Genomic DNA, 26,290 nt, shown 5'->3' with positions numbered 1-26,290 from the left:
TGTCTGAGGATTGTGGTAGGGATTTCACCAACGCATAGACCTCCAAGACCAGGGGTAGGGAATGTATGGCTCTCCAGCTGTTGCAAAACTACAGCTCCCGGTATACATACTTGCTCTGCTGTTCTTGGAGCTCCCAAGGAAGTGAATGGAGCATGTTGGGAGTTGTAGTTTCACAACAGCTGGAGAGCCGAAGGTTCCCTACCCCTGTCCTAGATCCTGAGATACATCTCCACTGCTTGATTTGCCTTCATGCAACTGGTGTGATAGCTTTGTAACGTTCTTAAAGGGGTCGTCCAGGCAAAAATGTTATATTTTAAATAGGCTAGGGAAGTTGAAAAAAATAAAATAAAATCATTTTCACCTTCACCTTACCCTGGTGCTCCAGTACCTCCTAGCGCAGTCTGGTCCTGTTGGTCCATTGCTGTCTTCTGGTTGAAGTTCACATTGCACATGACCACTAAGGCCAATAAGCAGCTTCAGCATTAGAGATCCAGGGCATCACAGCTGGAAAGCAGTTTCACATCGAGAAGACAGCTCAACAGAAGGACTGGACCACAATGGGAGGATTGACAGTGGCAGAGGGTTCACTCTGGGTCACACAGTGGCCGTCCTGATGTAGATCTGCTTTGGGTTGCCAAACCATGATTTATAGCAGTAGCAAAAGATCAGTTATTGTCAATTGGAGCACCAACCCAGAGAATTGTAGCACAGGAATAGGTGCAAAGACTAATGGATACCATGTGCTGTACAGTTGCAAGACTACTGAGATTGGACAGAGCGAGAGACCAAATCTCTACTTGACCAATTGTTGAAATCATGACGCAAGTCCTGTGCAACAAAGTGAACCACATCCATGAAGGTAAAAAATCGGCCTGCCGCCTTCATATGTTGGAGTAGACCAATGCCAAACTCTACAAGAAGTATTGCTCTGAAACTGGAGTGTGGCCAGAGACTGGCACAGACTGATGCCATTTGACAGCCCTAGAGGGTAAGACAACTGGGACACCATGTGATGTTGTGCTCTGACTGTGCACAAGCTGTCAAGAATGTTGCCCTGTTTGAGGTTCTTTGAGTAACCACCATGTTTGTAAGACTGAGGTAACCACCAAGCTTTGTGCCTTCTCTTCAATAAATCTGTTGCAGTACATCTCCTTTGTCAGTCTAAATTATTGTGCCACCCTTGAGTTCGGCCCCAGACATACCACTCTAAGAGCCAATGGTCCTGAAAAAATGGAAGTTTTTATATAATGACATATCTTATAGGTCCATAGACAAAAAAACAACAACTCTATTTTGAGATGAAGAACCACCAGTCAAGTACACTGAGTGGCCAAAAGTCATGGGAAGGTACCAGATGCACCATTAATAGCGAGTTGCCCCTCCACGAGCCCTGATATCTGCAGCAAGACGATGAGGCCTGGACTCTACGAGGTTTTGGAAGAGTTCTGGAGGGATATTCATCTATGCAGTCTGCACTGCAGCCCACAATTAGTCCTGTGTAGTTGGTGCTGGGTCCATGGAGTGGACACTGGTATCCACAGCATCCCATAAATTCTCTTGAGGTTGAGGTCGGGCAAACGGTTAGGTCAATTGAGGGTCATGAGGTCACTGGTGTGTTCATTAAGCCAGTCCCATGCCACCAACAAGCAATGACATGTTGCATTGTCCTGTTTGTACACAGCATCCCCATCAAGGAACTCCAACACCAGAAAAGGGTGCAGATGGTTTACGATAAGTTGCATGTATCGTTGATATGTGCACCCAGACAATTGGGCCCAATTGCGACCATGTAAATATGGCCCACACCATGATGGAGCCACCTCCCACCTGGACACGTCCCTGTTGGCATGCAGGATCCATGGCTTCATGGGGCCTACTCCACACTCTCACATGCCCATCGGCTCTGTACAACTAGAACCGTGATTCATCAGACCATGCCACATGCAGCAACTCTTCCATGGTCCAATAATGATGGTCACAGGACCATGCCAGTCTTCCAACTCTGTGTTGTGGCATCAGCAAAGGGACACGGGTCAGGCATTGACTGTTGAGGCCTATGCGATGCAGTTCTCGGCGTACAGTCCAGGTGGAAATGGGGTCCTGGTGCCCCATTTTCAAATCGGTGGTGATTTGACCCACAGTAGACCATCGAGAGCCCCGTACGACTCTGCAGAGGTAACGTGACGTCTGTTTATCGAACACTCATGGTTGACCGGTGCACTGGTTTACACGGCCGCCAACATTGTCTCTGAGATATTGCATTGTCTCTGAGATACTGTTGACCTTGGAACCCTAAATTCCCAGGTAATCTCCAAAGTGCTATGCCCCATGCGTCTTGCACCGATTTTCATCCCACGTTCAAAGTCACTTAACTCACAACGTGCTACTATGTTCACAAGACACCTGTCTGCATCAGACTGCTCAGATAACCGTAGGCCGCATCGCGGCACACTGTTTGAGCGTCATATTTGACACAATGGCACTGGGACACGCCATCCCGTGACTTTTGGCCACTGAGTCAGCTGTAGTCAGCACACATGGTCAAACACTACTTAAGGGCAAATTTAAAAAATGCTGTGATCAATGTTATATATTTAAAATATTTACATTAATAAGATAATTTTTTATTATTATTTTTGTCCGATGAATTATCTGCAGCCGTAGACGGGACGTCGCACAACCACTTTGTGCCCTCTCATGACAGTCATTATGTGACTTTTTTCACCGAGAGATCACAGCTGGGAAATGAAGACATGATGGTTCAGGTAATTTAATTTCCAGGGACCTTTTCCTCGTTCCGTAGAGAATCCTTCATTCCTTAACCCTTCAGTTTGAAGAGGAATTATACATATCCATTTACAGAACTAACAATGAGGAAGGGGTAGAACTAAAGGGTTAAGGTCAAAGCTTTTAGCTCCATGTATAAAAAGAGGTGGGAAATAAACAGTCGGGAGACGAAAGGGAAGGTGTAGCAAGATACGTCCTCTTACGTTCAGTCATCTTCTAGAGGCAACTTCTTATCAGGAACTGTCTTAGCTGGAACCACTTGATCCACCACCATTAATATCATCTGTCTGAATCCTACCTTCCTATACAACCTAAAACTACCCTTCTTCTCTTCTAAACTAACCTATGTACCTATGGTCCTGTCATCAGATCATCTGAAGACCACCTAACCTACAGACGTAGCACCTAAAGTACCTATGGTATTAAATCATGTCACTTTGGCCAAAGATGATTTTATGGAACCTTAGATTCGGTAGAAGATAGGAACCCAAACTTTTAGTAATGAAGACACATGTTTCCTAGGTGATGACCTCATACTTTCTTGAAACTCAATGAAGATTTACAAAATTCCAATGTAAAAACCTCCCACCAAGTCTCGTAATTTTAGGAAACCTGTATCTTTAATGTTTGCCTCGTAGGTTTGCCTGAAGGTTTGAGAAGTTCTGGGATTATCCTAGACCAAGACTACATTTTCCTACTTGGTGTGGGTATTCAACATGTAGGGGAAAACTGCTTATGGTTCACAATATACTTGTCCCATTCTTACTCTAGAGCTACAGGAATTGGACATGCCTAATGAAAGCATGGTGGCCAGGTTTTGCAGAGCTGTAGGTCGCATGACCATGTTCTATCTTATACTAACTCTCTGCTGCAAAGGCCAGAAATGCAGACTAGATATCTCAGAGCTTCATGGATTTACACAGCCAGGGAATATAATGCTAGGAGTTGTCCTTCCTCTTCATCTGGCCACAGATTACCACCCAACATCCTTCACTGAGAGACCACCTAGGACCACCTGCTCATTGTAAGTAGACATTATGTAGACGGTCTGAAAATTGTTCCTTCTTTTTTTTTAATCTTTGCCAGATCTTTGCAATCTTTCTCCTATAGCGTGTCTACCTTTACTTGATCTCCAAAATTTGGTCAAGGGCCTCAATTTGTCTTGGAACCAGTTCATGACCTGCTAACAAAAGCCTGATATTCGCCTCCTTCGTGCTGTAGGCCCCGTCCGTGTGTGCCATTATCATGTATAAGGCTAACCTAAGAACGACCAAGCACATGGCCTTTGTTTTTTCTCAGAATTAATTTTTCAAAATTCAGATTTTTGTCTTATTCAGAAAATTTAGATTTTCTGAAATTTGACCCCAATCCAAACATAGGGCAAAAAAAAATTAGAGCCATAAATGATTATAAAATATGAGCTCCTGTACATGTCTAGTAGGTATCACCGATAGAGATCTACAGTGATGTGAAGACTGTACAGCATGTAGGTTGGGTTGAGGTCTGGGCCATGACTAGGACATGACAACACCGCCTTTTTTCTTCGCCAGCCATTCTGTTATAGATTTGCTGCTGTGCTCTGGATCATTGGCCTGTTACTTGACCCAGTTTTGGCCAAGCTTTAGCTGATAGATAGATGGCCCTGGTCAACTCAATGTAAAGTGCCTACGTCTTATGGCTACAAAACAAGCTCACCACCACCACCATGCTTGACAGTTGGTATGAGGTCTTTATGAGGTTTTGCACTATGGTCAAACATCTGCACTTTGGTCTCGCTTGTCCAAAACGTGTTGTTTGAGAAGACGTGTAGTTTGTTAAGATGTATCTTTGCAAACTTAAGCCATACTGCCATGATCATTAGAGAAAGAAGAGGATTTCTCCAGACTACGCTTCCACACAAGCCATACTTGTTCTATAGTACTGTCATGTACATGAATATTGAGCACGTGAGTCTGAAATGTAGGTCTTGTGTTTTTTGATATTTGGGTAGTTTGGTGGGACATTTACTCCAGAGAAGATTGCCAATTGTCATGAATGTTTGTAAATGGGCAGCAACAATGACTGCTCTTAGATCATTGCTGATGTCTTTCCTCCTCTGCATTGTGTTAGTATATGACTGAATGCCTAGCCCTACTGATCTATGGGTATAGTGACTATGTTCACAACATTGCTGTGTGGCATTACTACTTGGTACAAGGTAGTCACCCTACAGGAAGAAGGGAAAGTGTACCTCTAGTGCCACCAAATGGGGTAGCTAGTCTATAAGTAAATATGGATATCATTAATTTGTGGATTTTTTTCCTATGTCGACATTGTTCATTTAAAACCTAACTACAATAAGCTCGGTTGGTGTGCCATATAATGTCATGGGGCATTACTGATATTTAGAGCTTGTAGCCATATGGACATTGTTGCTCTTTTAGTTGAACACATAGTTGACTGATACAAATTCTATTATATTGCTTTTATTTTAGCTTCCACTTTGAAAGCTATCAACAGCTCCAAGCAATGATGTTTGCCATAGAGGAGATCAACAAAGACCCTGATACTCTGACCAATGTCACCCTGGGCTTCCAAGCTTACGATTCATGTGATGTTCTCCACCTGGACTTAGAAAGCTCGCTGCAAGTATTAACAGGAACCAACTCAACCATCCCCAACTACCGATGTACTCCAGACGTGCCCCTTACTGCCGTTATTGGGCCTGCAGTCTCCACACATTCAATTCTGCTTGCACATATCCTTGGGATCTACAGGTATTCTCAGGTAACGCATTCATTGGTTAATTCTGCTGCTATCATGATATCATCTGTGATCGTTAGCAGTATTATAGTAGTTATATTCTTGTTGTCAGGGTCTGGAGTTTCTAGGTGGGGTGGCATAGACACACAAGTCCAGTTTCTTAAGTCCAAAACAAAGGTAGAGTTTATTTTCACTCAAAAAGTTAGTGTAGCAACAAAAGGAAACAATACAAAAATAAATCCCTGCCCAGCTAGGCTCTAACTAAACATAGAATAGGTTACCTCACCTAGAATAACAGAAATCCAAAAGCCAGTAGAATCACTCAGGACAAAGCTCCAAAAATATGAGCTCTCTCTTTGGCTCTCCATCAAGCTCTGCCAAAGTATTGCTTGACCTGACTGACTTACCACCTTTCGTCAGGTCAGTGAGAGGAGCTGCAATAGATGCAAAGTTTAGCACAAACCTCCGGAAGTAGCCAGTAATGCCAAGAAACACTCTGACTTGCTTCTTGGTCAGTGGTCTTGGCCAGTTCTGTATTGCCTCCACCTTATTGATTTGGGGCTTTTTTACCCCTTTGCCAATGACCTGGCCCAGGTACTTGGCTTCCTCCAGCCCTAAAGCACATTTCTCAGGGTTGATAGTAAGGCCTACCTCACTTATGGAGTCCAGTACTGCCTGCACCTTACAGAATTGACTTCCTCAGTCTGGGCTATGAATGATCCACATTGTCCAGGTAAGCCGCTGCGTAGTCACAATGTGGCCCCAAAATCTGGTCCATCAACCTCTGAAAGGTAGCAGGAGCTCCATGCAAACCAAATGGCATAACCCTTTACTGGAACAGACCTTCTGCAACAACAAAGGCAGTTTTCTCTTTGGCTTCCTTAGACAAAGGTATTTGCCAATAACCTTTTGTCAGGTCCAGTGTGGTTATGTACCTGGCATTACCCAACTTCTCAATCAGCTCATCAACCCTGAACATGGGATAAGCGTCAAACTTTGAAATCTCATTTAATGCTCCCTTATCCTGGGCTTTTGGCAAGAGGTTAGAGCATTGACGGTCTTCCTTTTCCTTCAAGGGATCCCCCTAGATCCCTTTACTTATATTTTGATCCTTAGCAAAAGATTTTAATATATAGTAGATGAAATAATCTAGCCTTAAGCTTTATGTTTATTCTTCATTTATGTATATTGTGGCAGAAATTTTGAAAAATTTAAAAAGTCAGTTTTTGGTCAGTATCATGGATCTCCATATCTTAAAGGTTTAGTTACCTGAATACTCTTATAATAGAGATCCTCCACTGTTATTTATTGGGTCTTAATTGAAGCCTTACCTACACGTGACCACCAAGCAAGGCACTGTCCTGGGAAATTCTGCAACACTACCACTGTCTACCATAGTAAACTGTTATACTACAACTGTCTACTACAGTATATCCTATACTAATGTCCTAAGGTCTAGTAGAGAAGCACTGGGGCTTAATAGATAACAGAAGGTCATCTCTGACATGGTGTCATCCACTCTGTAAGGTCTTTGTAGATTTCGAGCACCAATGTATTTGGCAAAAACAATGTTTTATTTTTCTGTAGGAAACAATAACCTAATAATTCAAGTATAATTTATATTGTTTATATTTTTTTAATAGATCAGTCATTACTCAACAAGTCGTCAGCTGAGTGACCACAAACAATTTCCTTCTTTCTTCAGGACGGTTCCAAGTGATGCTTTCCAGTCTTTGGGACTAGCCAAACTGGTCTTGCATTTTGGTTGGACCTGGGTTGGTCTACTGGCAATGGATAATGATTATGGTCAACAAGGGATTCAGATGGTCAGGCAGGAGATCATAAAAGGTGGAGCCTGTGTGGCTTTTACCGAGAACATTATGATGAATAAACCAGATCGCAATGCGCCTAACATCGTGAAGGTGATACGGGAGTCTACTGTCAAAGTGATCATTGTCTTCTCCACAGATGTTGACTTTATTCCAGTGCTAGAAGAGATGTTGAGATATGACATCACAAACAAAACTTTTGTGGCTAGTGAAGCTTGGTCTACGTCTAGCTTTCACTCCATAGGGCGGTTTTCGAGCCTTCTAACAGGTACCATTGGTCTTGCCTTCTACAGTGGACATATTCCAGGACTTAGCAGGTTCCTAAAAACAGTTCATCCAAATTCATCTTTGGAAAAGAACTGGATTAAGATATTTTGGGAACAAACTTTTAATTGCAAGTTCCTCCTCGAAAAGAACTTGACAAATGTTTTGGACACCACTGTAAATAAATGTACAGGACAAGAGAACCTGGAAAACATCAAGAATACCTTTACTGATGTCTCCAGCTTACGGACAACATACAATGTGTACACGGCAGTCCATGTTGTGGCAAAAGCATTGGAAGATCTGATGGAGTGTAGACTGGCCAAAGGTCATCCATTATCACGATATGGCTGTGCAGATATTTTTCGACTGACCCCCTGGCAGGTAATATTCATTATTGAATGTATACAGTGCCCCTTAGTCTTATTAGACCTTCTATGCCGGTCAGCGACATATGGTAATGTGAAACTGGCCCCCAAAATCTGTAAAAGGCCCACCTACACCATTTATAATACTGGTGTCCTATGATGTGGCAAAGTGGTTTACTAGCTTTTCAGACACCAGGGCTTGGGTGAGACATCTATGTCTGCACCGTCTATAGATATGCCTCGCGTTATATCTATCATACATGTCATCAATCTTGGGAATCTTCTAATTTTTCTTATTTTTTCCTCACTTTGAAGCTTCTCTACTATATGAAGAAAGTGAGGTTGAAACTAAGCGGTGGAAGAGAACTTTACTTTGACGAGAATGGAGATCCTCCCGCAGTCTATGACATTGTCAACTGGCAGATGAGCCCAGAAGGAACCATACAACAAATCAAGGTTGGCAGTTATGACGCCGCAGCATCCACTGGTGGCTTCTTTACCATAAACACAAGTTTGTTGCTGTGGGCGACTGAGGATCACCAGGTAAAGTAGCTGTATCGGAAATGTAGGATCTATCTATCTATCTATCTATCTATCTATCTATCTATCTATACTATGTATGCCTATTTTCCAGGTCCCTATGTCCGTATGTACTCCAAGCTGTCCATATGGGTTTTGGAAAGCAGCCATAAGAGGAGAACCAGTCTGTTGCTTTGAGTGTGTCCCTTGCCCTCATGGAGAGATCACCAATAAAACAGGTATGTCACTTTATTGTTCTTACATGTCAGGGCATACGGCAACGATAGATGACGGAATCTTTGCAATCTCTCTTCTTGAAGATGCATATCACTCATAGTCACTGAAAATCTTGAACCTGGAAAATTGGGTCTTCCCAGATATGGCAGTGGTGGCGAACCTATGAGACAAGTATCACAGGTGATATGCCAAGACATTTTGGATGACACACTGCGGCAGCTACTTATGGTGTTATTTCAATAAGCAGCTGCTGATACTTTTTACTCATCTGTTCATGCTCCTGACCTGGCTGCCCTCTGCTGCCTCCTCTAGGCGGCGCTACAATGACATCACAACGCTGAAGAATGCCGAGACGCTACATAGTGTCCCAGTCTTGTTCAACATCGGCAACAGCGCACCCTGGAGGTGGCAGCCAAGGGCTTCCAGGTCTGGAGTGTGGACAGGTGGGTAAAAAGTATCGTCCACTACTCTGTGTGGGGGTGAGGAGATAACAGCGGGTCATATACTGTGGGGGGGGGGGGTATAAAAAGTGTCAAACTGTGTGAGGGCCATAAATAGGGTGATCATATGCTGTGTGGAGGGAAGTAAAAAAAAATGGATTGGTATACTGCAGGGGGCAGAAAATGAGGTAAAAAATGGGGTCACCTTGTGAGGGCTACAAAAGGGTGTTATATACCATGTGAATGGCCAGAAAAAGGGTTCATATACTGTGTGATGGACCAGAAAAAGGGGGTCATATATCATATGATTTGCCAGGAAAAGGGGGTCCTATACCGTGTGATGGGCCAGGAAAAGGGGGTCCTACCCCCTAAAGCAGTTGTCCAACATTTTGATTTTGGTAACCGGCCCTCATCATGGATCATCAATATTAGAAAGGTGGACGAACTGTATCATCTTGGGCCCCCCAGAGGAAACAGTTCTGGGGTCCACCCTACAACTATTCAGAACATGTGCACATTACTTTTAGCTGCATCATAGTGTTTGTTGTTAACATACAACATAGGTCCTCAATGGCGGCTAATAAATGATTATTTGTGAATGTACCCACCCATGAGACATAGACCTAGGGGGTCCTGTTTAAGCGCCCACCAGAGGATCCTCTGGTACTCTGGTGGGCCAGTCAGATTTTATCGGTGGAAACCTGGTGGAACTCATCTTGTAATTTGGCACCACCACCTATATAATCTTTATTATCTTACAGATTCTCTGGATTGTATGAAGTGTCCTCTGGACCAGTGGCCAAATATCGAAAAATCCCAATGCTTTCCCAAAGCTATAGAATACCTTTCTTTTGAAGACCCACTTGGGACGTCCTTGACTACCATCAGTATATTGTCTTCTTTGGTCCCTGATTTTATTTTGAGACTGTTTGTTCGACATAAATCCAGCCCAGTTGTTAAAGCCAACAATTACTCCCTGAGTTGTCTCCTTCTCTTGTCCTTGTCCTTCTGCTTCCTCTCCTCCACCGTGTTCATCGGTTACCCTCAGCCTGAGAAATGCTTGTTCCGTCAGGCTACATTTGGCATGGTCTTTGCTTTGTGCATCTCCTGCATTTTGGCTAAAACAGTCATGGTGGTGCTTGCATTTATGGCCACCAAACCAGGCAGCAGTCTACGGAAATGGGCAACACCTCAAGTTTCTTACATGATAGTTTCTATCGGATTCCTGTTACAGTTTGTCTTGTGCATCACTTGGTTGTCCCTTGCACCTCCATTCCCACAGTACAGCACCCACTATCAGTCTATGGTCATCATAGTTGAATGTAATGAAGGTTCCTCCATCGCCTTCTGGACCATGTTGGGTTATCTCTTCCTTTTGGCCACCATCAGTTTTGTTGTTGCCTTCCTTGCTCGAAGACTTCCCGACAGCTTCAATGAAGCCCAGTTTATCACATTCAGTATGTTGGCCTTCCTCAGTGTCTGGATATCTTATATCCCAGCCTCCCTTAGTGCTAAGGGCAAATACACAGTGGCCATGGAAATATTTGCCATATTGGCATCCAGTTGGGCTTTGACGATCTGCATGTTTTTCCCCAAATGTTTTATAATACTTTTCCGACCAAGTCTGAACTCAAAAGTTAATATCATGAGGAAAGACAGAGATCATAGCTGAAAAGAGAACTTTAAGCCTCTTTATAATTTTTTTGTTGTTGAATATATTAAAAAACAGTTTTAAAAATCATTAAATTTCATCATTTTTAATACTGATAAAGTAAAAAAAAATCAATTTAACAGTCAAAAGGTCTGATTGGGGAATCTTAGACTTAGAATAATAATATTAGATAAAGGAGGATGGTGGACCCAATGTGTCATCTAACAGGTTTGACTTTGTCCAATACTAGGGGCTCCCATAAAAGGAACTTGACTTTGCTGCAGGAAGGCTACCAGGTTGTTACCTCTTAGAGTGGTCCTGGCATAGGGAATGGCTGCCCTGGGGTCACAAAAAGTCAATGAAAAAGAAAGTAAGAGAGTGGTCAGGTATGGTCCTAGGTAAAGGCTGGCAGAATATGTGAAAATACAGAAATCAGGCAAAAAGTCAGGGCAGGCAGCACAAGTATAGGTCAAGAACTGGCAGGGTCAGACTCAGGATATCAGCAGAACAAAATAAGACTAAGTATGGGGTCAAGAAACAATTTGGGATCATTATATCATAAGTCAGACAAAACATTAGCCGAAACCCTTGCAAGAACTTATATGCTAGTAACCTATGTTACTCAGGCACAGTCGTGCACATGACAGACACTTATGTACATAAGGATAAGCAATTACATGGTTAGGGACAAAAGAAAATGCTAAGAGAACAAAAGGACCGGCACATGCATGCTATAGACAGTCAGAGGAGAATGAGTGGTTGAAGTGGACTGTACATGGCAGCGAGGAGGAGAATATTCAGCTTGAAGGGGCTTGGAGGTAACTGTTACTGGCTGTCACTGAGTAGGAGAAGCAGAACAAAGTTTAGTCAGATTCAATCAATTACAGGCAGATAGAAATCCTAGATAGGAGTGGGGGGAAATATCTGTGCTGTGTGAGTCTTAGGACTGTGCGGCAGGTGCGGCCAAGGGATTAGAGTTGCAGCCTGTTCCGCTGTTCCAGGATTTTTGTGCTCACCCAATAAACTGTAAGACACTCCCTGATAATCTGAAAAATTTACATTCATCAAGTTTATTTATTTATTTTTGTTACCCAATATACACTCAAACTACAGCTATTGTAGCAATAAAAAAGAAAATCAAGCTGACTTATACAGTTTTAGTCTAATATTAACCGACCAGGTCACCCTTTTAGTGCTTTGCTATATTTCTTGAAATAGATTTAGGTTAATAAAAGATAAACAGATTTGTTGCCAACTACAATTACAATTAAGTCGTGTGCAGTAACATGATTTTGAAAAAACTTTGTAAGGAATGGGCAAAAAGAAAGGGAGGAGGAAACATTTCTGCAATTACTAACAATAAGAATGTGGGTGGCAACAGCAACACTGCTTCTGGTTTTAGTGGCAATGCTAGTAACCACAGGCAATTACCTTTCCCTAATAAAAGGGTATGTTTTGGATAAAACCTGACCACAACCACTACATGACAACACATAGGCACAGATATGATAAAAGTTATCTTTTGCCACACTTCTAAAAATAGCTGTTGCACCTAGTCCTGTTGACTGAGGGCCCAAAAGCCCTTCTGCCACATGAGAAGACACCAGTATTATTTTAGAAGTCGGGGTGCTATGATCTATTTCTTATGGGTTGTCTGACGGTGGACTCCCAAAATATTTTTCCCTGTTGGGCCCAAGGAACCTCAGTCTGAAACTGGTATGATTCTATGGAAGTATCTGTAGTCCTAAGTACATATAACAAATATGAATAATTGTAATGGAGGCCGCATCTGCTCGGCTCATTGATATTTTCTCCAGGGAAGATCTGGAAAATTCTACCAAGTAGTTGAATTATACAATTATGTCGAGGATATATAAGGAGGTCTGCAGTGGTTGTGAGGATAATACTGACCTGTTCTACAGGATAGACGATCACAGGTGCCTGGGATATGACAAGGACGATTCTGGATATTGTAAGGAACAGGCAATATCTCACACTATCAATCATTCCTCTTCTATCACTTGGCCTCATTGACTTTCCATTGAATAATTACATTCACAGGAATCTTCTTCACTCTTGAAAGGATGACCATCACTGTACCAAAAGTCATATGGACCCTTGTCCTTTGCCAGCTCATGCCAGTCTTCCATTCTGATGATCCACGCTGCTGGTTGGAGGTGGAGCAGATGGAGGGTATATCACAAAGTGGAGATATTATATTCGGAGCCATGTTGCCTCTTCATTTGGACAAAGTTTACCAACAAATTTCTTTTCGAGTGAGACCTCCGGCGACTACCTGTACAATGTAATGATTATTGAATTTAGATTCTGCTATGTTGCATTTTGTAGACTTGCGATGCCATTTCTTACACTAAAATTTCCTCTGCTTGTGCTTTATCATCTATGTGGTCACATTTATAGCTTACACATCTCATGGGGACACAGTACAAATATAGAAGAAGAGAACGTACCCTGGCCCGCCACCATAAACATGTAGTCAATCAATTTTCCTTCAGTTCTATGAAAAAGTTCATGCCTTAATATTACAATAGGTTGGGTCTAAACACTGAATAAGGTCTCCTGTAATGTGCTGTATGTGACAATGGACAGTCTATAAATTGGTCATTATGTTGGGGTCTGAGATGGAATCCATTATGAAAGATCATTGGTTTCTCAAAGTTCCTCCATTGTTCCAAGTACTTTGGATTAGTCAGTTAACACTTCATTGGCCCCAAGTATATACTCTGCTCAAAAAATAAAGGGAACCCTCCAATAACACCTCCTAGATCTGGATGAATGAAATCTTCTCATTGAATACTTTGTTCTGTACAAAATTGAATGAGATGACAACAATATCACACAAAAATCATCAAAGGATAACAAATTTATTAACCAATGGGGGCCTGGATTTGGGGTCCTCCCCAAAATTAAAGTGGAAAAACACACTACAGGCTGATCCAACTTAGATGTAATGTTCTTAAAACCTGTCAGTATGAGGCTGAGTAGTGTGTGTGGCCTCCACGTGCCTGTATGACCTCCCTACATCACATGGGTATGCTCCTGATGAGGTTGCAGATGGTCTTCTGAGGGATCTCCTCCCAGACCTGGACTAAAGCATCTGCCAACTCCTGGACAGTCTGTGGTGCAACGTGACATTGGTGGATGGAGCGAGACATGATGTCCTAGATGTGTTCAGGTCTGGGGAAGAGGCAGGCTAGTCCATAGCTTCAATGCCTTCATCTTGCAGGAACTGCTGACACACTCCAGCCACATGAGGTCTGGCATTGTCCTGCATTAGGAGAAACCCAGGGCCAACCGCTCCAGCATATGGTCTCACAAGGCGTCTGAGGATCTCATCTCAGTACCTAATAGCAGTCAGGCTACCTCTGGTGAGCACATGGAGGGCTGTGTGGATCTCCAAAGAAATGCCACCCCACACCATTACTGACCCACTGCCAAACCGGTCATACTGAAGGATGTTGCTGGCAGCAAATCACTCTCCATGGTGTCTCCAGACTCTGTTACGTCTGTCATATGTGCTCAGTGTGAAACTGCTTTCATCTGTGAAGAGCACAGGGCGCCAGTGGCAAATATGCCAATCCTGGTGTTCTGTGGCAAATGCCAAGCATCCTGCCCCCCATCTGTGGACATTGGGCCCTCATACCATCCTCATGGAGTCGGTTTCTAACCCTTTGTGCAGACACATGCACATTTGTGGCCCGCTGGAGGTCATTTTGCAGGGTTCTGGCAGTGCTCCTCCTGTTCCTCCTTGCACAAAGGTGGAGGTAGCAATCCTGCTGCTTGGTTGTTGCCCTCCTACGGCCCCCTCCACGTCTCCTGGTATACTGGCCTGTCTCCTGGTAGCGCCTCCAGCATGTTGTAGCACAGACTGTCCAGGAGTTGGCAGATGCTTTAGTCCAAGTCTGGGAGGAGATCCCTCAGGAGACCATCCGCAACCTCATCAGGAGCATGCCCAGGCGTTGTAGGGAGGTCATACAGGCACGTGGAGGCCGCACACACTACTCAGCCTCATACTGACATGTTTTAAGGACATTACATCAAAGTTGGATCAGCCTGTAGTGTGGTTTTCCACTTTATTTTTTTTTTCTGGGGGGGAGAGGGCTCCAAATCCAGGCCTCCATTGGTTAATAAATGTGATTTCCATTGATGATTTTTTGTGATTTTGAAGTCATCACGTTCAGCTTTGTACAGAGCAAAGTATTCAATGAGAAGATTTCATTCATTCAGATCTAGGAGGTGTTATTGGAGGGTTCCCTTTATTTTTTTGAGCAGTGTATGTCTATATCTGAGATACTGAGATTAGCCGGAGCTGATTCGTGGTTGGGTCAGTTTCTGAATATAGGACTCTAGGAATGGCTAGTGCTATATAAAAAGTGAGAAATAAGTTCTTATATTAAAGGAATAGAAACTTTAATACTTGAAGCTTAAGGGATATGACTCTTTCTAGATCATTGTGGACCTCTTCTTTAATGTTGGAGTTCATGTCACATAGATACTATGATATAACTAGTTTTGACATACAGATGTGTTCACTTTTAACTTAGATCAGATTTGGTTAAGGACACCAATGTCTCAGGAAACTAAGAGAATACAATATAGTAACTCGATACCAAAAAAGTCGGATCCCACAACGCAACCACCATGTAAGATCTGTGATCTGTGCTTGCCAAGGTAATACCCTTCCCAGCAGATCTCGCTGTCTGGTTACCTCTGAGAGTGGGATTAGTGCGCTCACCGGCTGATAACTAGCCACTAGTGTGTATATACCCAGGCTATGCAATGATGATGTCATGGTCATTTGGTATTCAGTCAGTAAAGATGATCAACTTTAAGTATTGACATTTTATTAATTGTCTTTTTTAAGGTTTCATCTTGAGACTTATCAACAGATCCAGGTTCTGGCATTTGCGGTCCAGGAGATAAACAGTAACATCGATATTCTGCCAAACATAACTTTGGGTTTCCAGGTCTACGACTCTTGTAATGTTCCTCATTATGACTTGAAGGGCATCTTACAAGTACTGTCCGGAGCGGGCACTGTCATCCCCAACTATCGATGTGTTCACGATAATCTACTCTCTGGTATCATTGGACCAGCCGTCTCCACTCATTCCATACTTCTTGCTCATATCTTGGGATATAACAGATATCCTCAGGTAGGACTGAGAAAGAATTTATTCTAAGAACAAATATGGATGTATCCTTCTTCATCCTGCTAAAAAAAAATTAACAAAATTTGATCCACAAGTTTAGGGTTTTCCAAAATGGTGCAATAAAAAAGTAGAACTTGTACAAAAAACAAGCCCCACTATGGCTATGTGTTAGGATTGGGTCCCGCAGGGTTCTCTCTCAGCGCACAGCGCCACCTGTGGGTCAATCTAACTCTGGCCCTTGGCCTCGGGCAGTGAGGTGTCTGGAGTGTAAGTCCAGCTTTTGGCCTACTGAGCTTGCTCAGACATTTTGGAGCCGCTCAGAGGCTAAGTCCCGTTTTGCCCATACTGAGCATGATAGGTGACATCATGGCCACCGCCCTCTTGGGCGGGGACTAGCCTTTATATGGTTTGAGCCGACGCCCGCCCAGTGCTCACATTTTGCCTAAGTACCTTGAGACAGGAGGTTAGGGCCAGGTTCCAGTTAATGGTAGGAGCAGTCTCTAGAGATCTAGGTAGGATTCCCTAGCCCTGCCAGAGGGAATCAGTAGCCATTTAACTGTCTCCTCACTTTGTAGCTCCTAGCTGTTGCAGGAGCATGTTTTGATGCTGACCTGGGGTGACGGTTAACCCTTGGCAGCCTTGCTGTTTTAGCTGTACTGTGCACCTGTCCAATGAGGTTAACTGGCAGGGTGTTGTTGCAGCTTGTTCACATTGTGTACCACACCAGATGACTGCCAGTGCAGTTTAACTGGTAGTACACTGTTCAGACCTTACAGGCACCCCCCAGAACCGTAACACTATATTGACATTAAAATGAAAAAGTTACGGCCTCTATAATGTGACATCTGCACCCACTAATCTCTAGATGTCTCAAGTCAAGAGAGAAGGTGAGGAACACATTTGAACAAAACACTTGGGTTTGATATAAATTTATCAATTTTTTTCCAGGTCAGTCATTTCTCGACTAGTCGTCTTCTGAGCGACAGGACAAAATTTCCATCTTTCTTCAGGACAGTTCCCAGCGACGTCTTTCAATCCCAAGGACTAGCCAAGCTTGTGTTGTATTTTGGATGGACTTGGGTGGGCCTTGTGTCTGTTGATAATGACTATGGCCAGCAGGGAATACAGCTGGTCAAACAGGAGATAACCAAGGCAGGAGCTTGTGTGGCCTTCTCCGAAAATATTCTAATAAGTCAAGCTGACCGCAATGCTCCACACGTAGTGAAGACCATCAAGGAATCCACGGCGAAGGTGGTGATTCTTTTTTCCACTGATCTTGATCTGGCTCCCGTTTTGGAAGAAATGATAAAGCAGAACATTACAGGGAAAACATTTGTGGCTAGCGAAGGATGGTCCACATCCACTTTATATTCAGATAAGAAATTTTCACAGCTTCTCCCGGGTACCATTGGATTGACCTTTTTCAGTGGTATCATTCCAGGCTTTCAAGAATTTCTTTATAAGGTTCATCCATTGATGTCTTTAGGACAGAGTTGGGCAAGGTTGTTGTGGGAAGACGCCTTTGGTTGTTCTGTCATAGACAATAGACTGAATATAAGTTCTTCAGAGGCTCTCAAAAAGCAATGCAACGGGAACGAGTCTCTACGTAGTGTCCAGAACAGCTACACTGATGTTTCCAACCTTAAGACCACCAACAAAGTCTACATTGCAGTCCATGTTTTAGCCAAAGCCTTGGAAGATCTTAGGAGCTGCAGGGATAGCACGTATTTGATGAATAGAGGCATTTGCATGGACATTCGGAGTTTCAAACCATGGCAGGTAATGTAATGTCTAAAGGATAAAATGGTTGATGTTGGGGCTTAGTCACAATAAAATAGGAACAGAAAGCAGAAATACAAAAAATTGGAGCTTCTAGATTAAATTAATAAATAACGTATGGTTTGATATACCATGGAGGCTCAAGAGTCTTAGTAGACCAAGAAGAATTGAAGTTTAGAAGGTCTTGAATCTCTACTTTTATCATGATGAACTGTTAAATAGGAATCAGCATTGGCATTAGTGCATTGGCATCAGTCACATGCAAGATGCCATGAAGTGCAGAATTGTCCAATTTTGAGAAAGGGGTAATTGTGGGGTACCCCAGAAATGGTCGATCATTAAGGAACATAGCAAGCGAACTGAGTTACCCAAAATCGACAGTGGCCTATGTGATTACGAAGTGGAAATGAACAGTGATTGTCAGAATGTGCCCGAGTCGACAGACCCCCGAAACTGGTAGATACTAGAGACTGATGGGTGCTGGCCAGAGAAACCGCACCCAACCGATGGCTCACATCCACCAGGAGTTTCTGCAGGCATCTGGGAGTATTGTGTCGATCAATACCATCCATAAGGAAGCATCTGCTGAGGTCTACCAACTATTGAATAGGAATAAATGTTGTTTTTCTACTCTACCACCGGTGTCCAAATACTTATTGGTAGACAGTGTAGTAGTCACCAGTAATGTTTTATAAAGTTCTAGGCTTCCTCTCACTAAGTTGAATTGGTGGAGAACTTCTCAAGCAAATCTCACATGGTTTCTCATTAATGATCTTCAGGGCAAAGTTTGGCAAATTTGTTCAAAATTGTGTATACAATTATATTCATTTATAGGTAGTTATTTACTACAAAGTAGACACAGACCCTAGCACGAGTTTTGTTCTCTTTCATTGGTGGGTCCATATAATCCACTAGTGTTTGGCATTGTCTTCACCTAAAATGTCTAGGCTATCTACAAATGTGTCCATTAACTTTACTCCTCCATCGAGATATCGTGAGATGAAGGAAATATGATGACTAGAGATGAGCGAACAGTAAAATGTTCGAGGTTTGATATTCGTTTCGAGTAGCCCCTCAATATTCGACTACTCGAATCGAATATCGAACCCTATTATACTCTAGGGGGGGGGGGGGGAATGCTCGTTTCAGGGGTAGGCAACATTCAATCAAATTATACTACCTAGTCCACGAGTGAGGGTCAGGCTGGATCCTCCGAGCAGTCTTCTCCTTGCAGCGTCCCCGCGGCATCTTCCGGCTCTTCATTCACTCTGCCAGGCATCGGGCCTGGGCAGAGCCGACTGCGCATGCCCGCAGTACAAGCGGACATGCGCAGTCGGCTCTGCCAAGGCCCGATGCCTGGCAGAGTGAATGAAAAGCCGGAAGACGCCGCGGGGAAGCTGCACGGAGAAGACTTCTAAAGGTAGGAGAAGAACCAGCATTGATTGGCCGACTGTATAGCATTCGGCCAATCAATGCTGGTTCTGCATCAAACTTTTACATTCAAACAGCGAGTGGATTGAGTACAAGTATTTTGAATACCGTAGTATTCGATCGAATACCTACTCGATCGAGTATTACTCGCTCATCTCTAATGATGACCAGTTTTAGGGGGGGGAATTCTTTATTGGGCTTTTGTTTCAGCCATTCAGAAAATTATTGCATTTGCATTTGCTTTTGTAGCTTTTACATTATATGAAGAAGGTAAGACTGCTGCTGAACAATGGGAGAGAACTCTACTTTGACGAAAATGGAGACCCTCCTGCAGTCTATGACATTGTGAACTGGCAGCTGAGCCATGAAGGAACCTTACAGCAGCTCAGAGTTGGGAGTTATGATATGACTGCCCCAGATGGTCTCATGTTTACCATCAACTCAAGTGCCCTAGTATGGGTCACAGGGGACAACCAGGTAAGAAAGAAAGGGCCATAAGCAAAATATGAGGTTAACAGTCAGCTCTTTTTGTCTTTGCAACAAAACATATTGTGGTTCAAAAACAAGGGATCGATTACACAATTTCTGACCTCCAAAAATGATAATGATACTAGAATTTTTCAGGGTTTCTGCATTATAACATATGTGATCTCATTGAGGGTGGTGATGGTGAATTCCTTGAACAAGTTCAAAGAGGGTCTGGATGCCTTTCTTGAAGAGAACAATAATACGGGTTTTGGATTCTAGATTTTAAGGACACGTTGATCCAGGATCAAGTTATGTGCTCCCTTCTGGAGCACTGACTTCCTCTATGTTCCTTTAATGCGCACAATTGGGTTATTTTCTACCACTGCTACAAAAAATTCCAGCTCTAGCAGTAGCACATCTTGGAAGATTCATCTAGGATTAGAAGAACATATCTGCTCATTTGCAGAAACAGCACGACATGAGTCTATAGGTTGCGTGTTGTATCACAGTTTAATAGCATTCACTTCAAAAGAGCTTAACTGCAATACCAGACAGCACTCATGTTCACAATGGTTGAAGTGATATGGTCATTTTCTAGATTCCTCGATCTGCCTGCAGTGAGAGATGTCCTCCAGGATTCAGGAAAGCTCCTATGACAGGACAACCTGTTTGCTGCTTCGAATGTGTTGATTGTCCACAAGGAGAAATCTCCAATCATACAGGTGGGTTCAGGAATTTATGAACAAGTAATATTTTTCTAATTTAAGAATTTAAAGGGGTTGTCCGGGAATTAATTTCTAGGTCGGAGCAGGAGCTTTTTCATATGTCCCCAGTGCTCTGGTGTCCCAGGCTGCTGTCCAGTCCAGCGGCGCCCTGGGGTTGTTCCGGTGGAAGTCCTCACCGCATGTAACTGCTGAAGCCAATCAGCGGCCCTAGCGGCCTAAAAAAAGGAAACTGGGCATCACAGGTGATGTACATGAGCGACCTCTCGGATCCTTTCCTTAGGCCACTGATTGGCCTCAATGGTAATGTGAGGCGAAGACTTCTGGACCGGACACCACCCTGGGACACCAGAGTGATAGGGACAAGTTAGTATGTTTTGGGTTTTTTTCACCTTCCCTGGCCTCCTGGAAGAAAGCTGTGATTCTTGGACAACCCCTTTAATACCTACCTTAGCAAATTATGAATAAGATGTTTCTGCAGCTGATCCATTCCTGAAATCTCTTAGGTCCTATCCTAAGTAATAGGTAGCAATTGGTTGACAACACAGAATGAAGACAAGACAAATAACAACAGAGGAAGGTCAGCTAGCCAAAAGCAATGCAGTACAACATCGTAATCCAAGAGAATAGTCACAAGAGATGCCAGGGGTGAGAGATAAGTAATACAATAGTAGCAGACAGAGGAGCTAGCAGGGACAAGGTCTAATGACAGAGTCTTAATAGCCAGTGAGTCAGTGTGGGCGGATCTCCTGTATATAGAAAGCCCAGGACCAGCCATAGACTTGATTGGAAGACAGACTGTCAATCATACAGGCAAGACTAGAATTAACCATTTAATTAACAGAGGGAAACAAGGTTCAGGAGATGGGTGTGGTGTAAATTCAATTACTGAGATAGAGTAGTGTTTACACAGTGCAACGAAAAACACTAAGCAATGAATCAAACTGAACACGCCACCTGCGCCGCAGTGTGCGAATGGAGGGTGGTGCAGACAGCAGAATAGTCAGAGATGTTACACCTTAAAATCAAAAAATCTTAAACCGATTTCTATAACTCGCCTGATGGTTCGCCCTTAATCTCTTTCAGATGCCTTTGATTGCTTCAAGTGTCCAACAGATAAGTGGCCAAATCCTCAGAAATCTCAATGTCTTTCAAAGCCTATAGATTATCTGTCCTATGAAGATCCACTGGGAACCACCCTGATGGTTACCAGCATTGGTTCATCTGTGATCCCTAGTTTGGTTTTGAGACTCTTCATCAAACATAAAAACAGTCCCATAGTTAAAGCCAACAACTTATCCTTGAGTTGTCTTCTTCTCTTCTCTTTGTCCCTGTGCTTCCTATGTTCCTTAGTTTTCATTGGTTACCCTCTACCTATAAAATGTCTATTACGCCAAGTTGCGTTTGGCCTGGTTTTCACCCTTTGTATATCCTGCGTCTTGTCTAAAACCATTTTGGTTGTCCTTGTATTCATGGCTACCAGACCAGGCACCAGCTTGAAGAAATGGACAAATCCTCAACGATCTTACTTCATTATTGTTTTGTGTTTTTTAATTCAGTTAATATTTTGTGTTTCTTGGCTATCTATCGCACCTCCATTCCAACAATGCAGTTTCCAAGTTCAATCCATCATCATTGTTGAGTGCAATGAAGGCTCACCCATCACCTTCTGGATCATGTTGGGTTATCTCTTTCTTCTGGCCACCATAAGTTTCATTGTTGCCTTCCTGGCTCGAAGACTTCCCGACAGCTTCAATGAAGCCCAACTTATAACATTCAGTATGATGGCCTTTCTCAGTGTCTGGATATCTTACATCCCGGCTACTTTGAGTGCCCAAGGGAAATATACTGTAGCAATGGAGATCTTTGCTATCCTTGCCTCCAGTTGGGCATTGGTTATCTGTATGTTTTTTCCAAAATGCTTCATATTATTGTTTAGGCCGGAGAAGAATACTAGAGAACATCTCATGAAATCAAAATTTGTACTAAGAACTGCATAGCTTTGGTCTGGTTGGCCATTGTATATTCAGTATCTAGTGTACGATAATACAGATGTAACAGTTGTCAAGAACTGACATTTCCTTATAGCATGATGTCCTGTGCTCACAATGTGTTGACCTACTAAGGTTCTTAAAGGGGTCATCTGGAGACTGCTAATTTTTTTTACCAGTCCTGGATTATTGCAACCAGTGGATCCAGTGGTTCTAGTCACATCACAACCCCCGAGTTATGTAATTCGAAGTGACCTTGAGCCTCCGGGAGTCGCTCCATTCCACTACTTCCTCCTCTTTTGATCTTGCAGGTTCACAGATAATTACGTGAGATCGGTGGAGGATTAACCCATACACAGTGTATGTAAGAATTAAGAGCTCCATTCCAGCTCCAGCAGCCAAGTCAGTCCTTGATGACGGGTTCTTATGATGTTCCTTCTGTTCAAATCACCACTGTAGTCCATCACTGGCCACAACAACACATCATTACTGAGGCCCATCAGTGATGTGTATCAAGATACTGGCATCAGGACCAAGTGGACTAACTGGTACTGGAAAGAAGGACCTGGAAATAGCAATTCAGTTGTTGTTATTTAAATATTTACAGCCTACATGAAAACTTAATTTTTTTTCAGCAATTTTTTTTTTCATACTAACAATGGTCTCAAATAAAAGTACTTAATAAATATTTCTTACCAATCCCATGCTGCTCCAGTGCTAAAGTTTCCTTGGACTTCAATAGTGTTGATATTTCACCAGTTTAGCCAATGACTGACTGCAGTGGTCACACATCGAGACATTATTCCTGGGGTCCATTAAACGGGTTGCCCAGTGTAACAAGGGTTGTCCGGGAAAAAGGTCTTTTTTTATATATGGCAAAGGAGGGTGAAAAAAAACCCCAAAACCTACTCACTTGTTCCCTTTACTCCAGTGTCTCCCAGTGTTGTCCAGTTCTGCTGCTCCGGTGTCTTGTTGTTATGGTTCTGGGTATTTATATAAAAATAATATTTTTTAAACCGCAGAACCTCTTGGGCTGCAAGGCACTGCAGCGAGGTCCACAGGCCCTATGGGCGGCTGTATGTCAAAATGCAACAGAAAAGCGGTACAGCACAGTGTGAATTGGGAGCGACACAAGTTCACCAGTTAGACTCACTGAGTGAATGGACAGTGCAGCTCCCAATGTGAACAGGTTGGAAACAAACACAAGCTAGCTGCCCAGGGTTAACACTCACCCCAGGTCAGCGAAAAACATAATCCCCTGCAGTAACTAGGGGTGCTCCTGCACACAGCTAGGAGCTACCAACGGTGTTAGACAGGGCGGGCACGGCTAACTTGGAAACCACACCTGCTGCAGCTCCACAGGCTGGAACAATATCTATTGCTCCAGGCCTTGGTGTAGAGCTGTCAGTCCTTCAGGATTTACAGGTCTATCTACAAGCACCCTAGACTGCCACCTGCCTAAACAATGGAGACTCTCCCTGGGACTACTGTCTTTAGGACGGGTAGTATCAGATAAAGTGTGAGCGCCGGGCGGGCGTCGACTCACTCCTTTTAAAGGAAAGTCCCCGCCCAATAAGGGCGGTGGCCATGACCTCAACGCTCATGCTCAGTCAGAGAGAACTGGCACTTAGGCTGTGAGCGACTCCAAAAAGTCCGAGCATGCTCAGTCGGAGAAAACTGAGTCTTAGTCTCCAGAGACTTCACTGCATGCCGCCGGGAACGAGGGTTGGATTGGCCTGCAGGTGGCGCTGTGCGCCGGAAGGCAAATCTGCGGGACCCCATCCTAACATTACCCCCCCTCCTAGCGCCCCCCCCCCCCTCAAAAGCCGCAATAAGGTCTGGTGCGTCAACATCCTCCGCGCGCACCCAAGACCGGTCCTCCGGCCCGAAACCTGTCCAGTCGACCAGGTAGAATTTATGTCCCCGGACCTCCCTGGAATCGAGAATGGAGTCGATCTCGAAGTCGCTCTCTGCTGATTCAGGTTCCGAAGGTATAGGAGGGGAGAAGGCGTTAGTGTGCACGGGCTTCAATAGGGAGACGTGGAAAGTGTCTGCAATGCGCCAACTAGGAGGCAGTTTAAGGCGATAAGTGACCGCATTCACCTGAGCGACAATCACAAAAGGACCCACATAGCGTGGGGCGAATTTAGCTGAGGCTACCTTCAACCTAATATGTCTGGCTGAGAGCCACACTCGATCCCCAGGCTGGAAAGAGGGACCGGGACGGCGGCGAGTGTCAGCCGTGGTTCGCATCCTCTCTTTAGCAGCCGACAGAGCCTCTTGCGTGGAGTCCCATACTAATCGAGCCTCCGTGGCCCATTCCCTCACCGCGGGCAACGGGGACTCCGCAGGGAAAGGTACCGGTACCCGTGGATGTTGCCCGTTGTTTATGAGGAATGGGGTCTTCCCTGTGGCATCCGCAAGGGCATTGTTGAGAGCAAACTCTGCCCTGGGGAGCAAAGATGCCCAGTTGTCATGGTGAGCGGAGACGAAGTGGCGAAGATACGTCGCCAGTGATTGGTTGGTGCGCTCCACCAGACCATTAGTCTGTGGGTGATAAGCTGAAGAGAAACAGAGCTCGACCTCCATCAATCGGCAAAGTTCTCGCCAGAACCGTGCTGAGAACTGGGTACCCCGGTCAGTCACCACTCTGTCGGGCATGCCATGCAGGCGGAAGACATGTGTGACAAAGAGCTGTGCCAACTCCCTAGCTGTGGGCAACTTGGGTAAAGCCACTAGATGGGACATCTTGGAGAAGTGGTCCGTAATGACCAAAATGACCCTATGGCCAGATGAGAGGGGCAGGTCCACAATGAAATCCATCCCCACTGTATCCCATGGTCTATCAGGGACTGGAAGGGGCTGAAGCAGACCTGCGGGCAACTCCCTAGAGGGCTTATTACGAGCGCAGGGCACACATGCCCGCACAAACTCCCTGACATTCCGAGCCATTCCAGGCCAGAAATAGGATCTGCCCAGGAGTTCCTGCGTTCTCCTGCTACCGAAGTGTCCCCCAATACGTGAGGAGTGCGCCCAGGCGAGCATCTCCCGACGCCTATCAGATGGCACAAAAGTCTTGTCAGGCGGCCCTCGTTCTTGGGAGAGAGGAGAGACCACTTGAACCTTCTCGGAGGGAATGATGAGACGCTCCGTTTCAGTGGCCTCATCGAGAGGATCAGACGAGCGGGAGAGAGCATCCGCTCGCACATTCTTTTCCCCAGGCAAAAAATGAAGGGTGAAATTAAACCTAGAAAAGAAAAGTGACCACCTAGCCTGGCGAGGATTTAACCGCTGGGCGGTCTGGAGGTACAACAAGTTCTTGTGATCGGTATAAACCTCAAAAGGGTGTCTGGATCCCTCTAAGAGATGTCGCCATTCCTGAAAAGCCAACTTCATAGCAAGTAGCTCACGATCCCCTATCGAATAATTCCTTTCTGCGGGGGAGAATGACTTGGAAAAGAAGAAACAGGGGCGCCTTCTTCCCTGTGTGTCTTTCTGTGACAGAACCGCTCCCGCACCGACCGAGGAAGCATCCACCTCCACATAGAAGGGCTTATCCAAGTCTGGCCGGTGCAGAATAGGAGAGCGTGAAAAATGAGACTTAAGGGTGGAGAACGCGTCTGACACCTCGAGTCCAAACCTTAGGGTTCATGCCTTTACGGGTAAGAGCCACCAGCGGTGCCGCCAAAGTAGAAAAATGGGGAATAAACTGACGGTAGTAATTAATAAACCCCATAAACCGCTGGATGGCCTTCAGTGAGCGGGGTTCCGGCCATTTTTGGACTGCGGACATCTTGGAGGGGTCCATGGCCAGACCTGTGCCAGATATGATGTAACCCAGAAAAGGCAAAGAGGACTGTTCAAACAAACATTTTTCTAACTTGGCGT

The 26,290-nt window shown here is 44.2% G+C and overlaps 2 protein-coding genes across 2 annotated transcripts; both read left to right on the top strand.

Annotated features, from left to right (window-relative positions):
• Window positions 1-816: 816 nt before the first annotated feature.
• On the top strand, window positions 817-10,858 carry LOC142204412 (extracellular calcium-sensing receptor-like). The gene is made up of 8 exons (XM_075275724.1): window positions 817-859; window positions 2,659-2,765; window positions 4,649-4,704; window positions 5,262-5,553; window positions 7,173-8,006; window positions 8,306-8,533; window positions 8,625-8,748; window positions 9,948-10,858. The coding sequence occupies exons 1-8, from the start codon at window positions 817-819 to the stop codon at window positions 10,856-10,858; spliced, it is 2,595 nt and encodes an 864-aa protein (XP_075131825.1).
• A 309-nt stretch (window positions 10,859-11,167) lies between these two features.
• Window positions 11,168-22,411, top strand: LOC142204411 (extracellular calcium-sensing receptor-like). The gene is made up of 7 exons (XM_075275723.1): window positions 11,168-11,223; window positions 12,921-13,113; window positions 15,748-16,014; window positions 16,960-17,790; window positions 19,471-19,680; window positions 20,288-20,411; window positions 21,498-22,411. The coding sequence occupies exons 1-7, from the start codon at window positions 11,168-11,170 to the stop codon at window positions 22,409-22,411; spliced, it is 2,595 nt and encodes an 864-aa protein (XP_075131824.1).
• Window positions 22,412-26,290: the final 3,879 nt, after the last annotated feature.

This window comes from Leptodactylus fuscus, chromosome 5 (assembly GCF_031893055.1).
Source record: "Leptodactylus fuscus isolate aLepFus1 chromosome 5, aLepFus1.hap2, whole genome shotgun sequence".
Lineage (NCBI taxonomy): Eukaryota > Metazoa > Chordata > Amphibia > Anura > Leptodactylidae > Leptodactylus > Leptodactylus fuscus.
The sequence above is the reverse complement of the archived record's forward strand: the minus strand, read 5'-3'. Positions and strand labels throughout refer to the sequence as shown.

Bases quoted from the DNA above. Each gene is read 5' to 3' on its own strand.
- LOC142204411 (XM_075275723.1), top strand. From the start codon at position 11,168: ATGGCTGCCCTGGGGTCACAAAAAGTCAATGAAAAAGAAAGTAAGAGA. The intron at 11,224-12,920 runs GTATGGTCCTAG...CACTCTTGAAAG, and splicing joins GAAAGTAAGAGAGTGGTCAG to GATGACCATCACTGTACCAA. The intron at 16,015-16,959 runs GTAGGACTGAGA...ATTTTTTTCCAG, and splicing joins GATATAACAGATATCCTCAG to GTCAGTCATTTCTCGACTAG.
- LOC142204412 (XM_075275724.1), top strand. From the start codon at position 817: ATGACGCAAGTCCTGTGCAACAAAGTGAACCACATCCATGAAG. The intron at 2,766-4,648 runs GTAATTTAATTT...CATGATCATTAG, and splicing joins ATGAAGACATGATGGTTCAG to AGAAAGAAGAGGATTTCTCC. The intron at 8,534-8,624 runs GTAAAGTAGCTG...CCTATTTTCCAG, and splicing joins GGGCGACTGAGGATCACCAG to GTCCCTATGTCCGTATGTAC.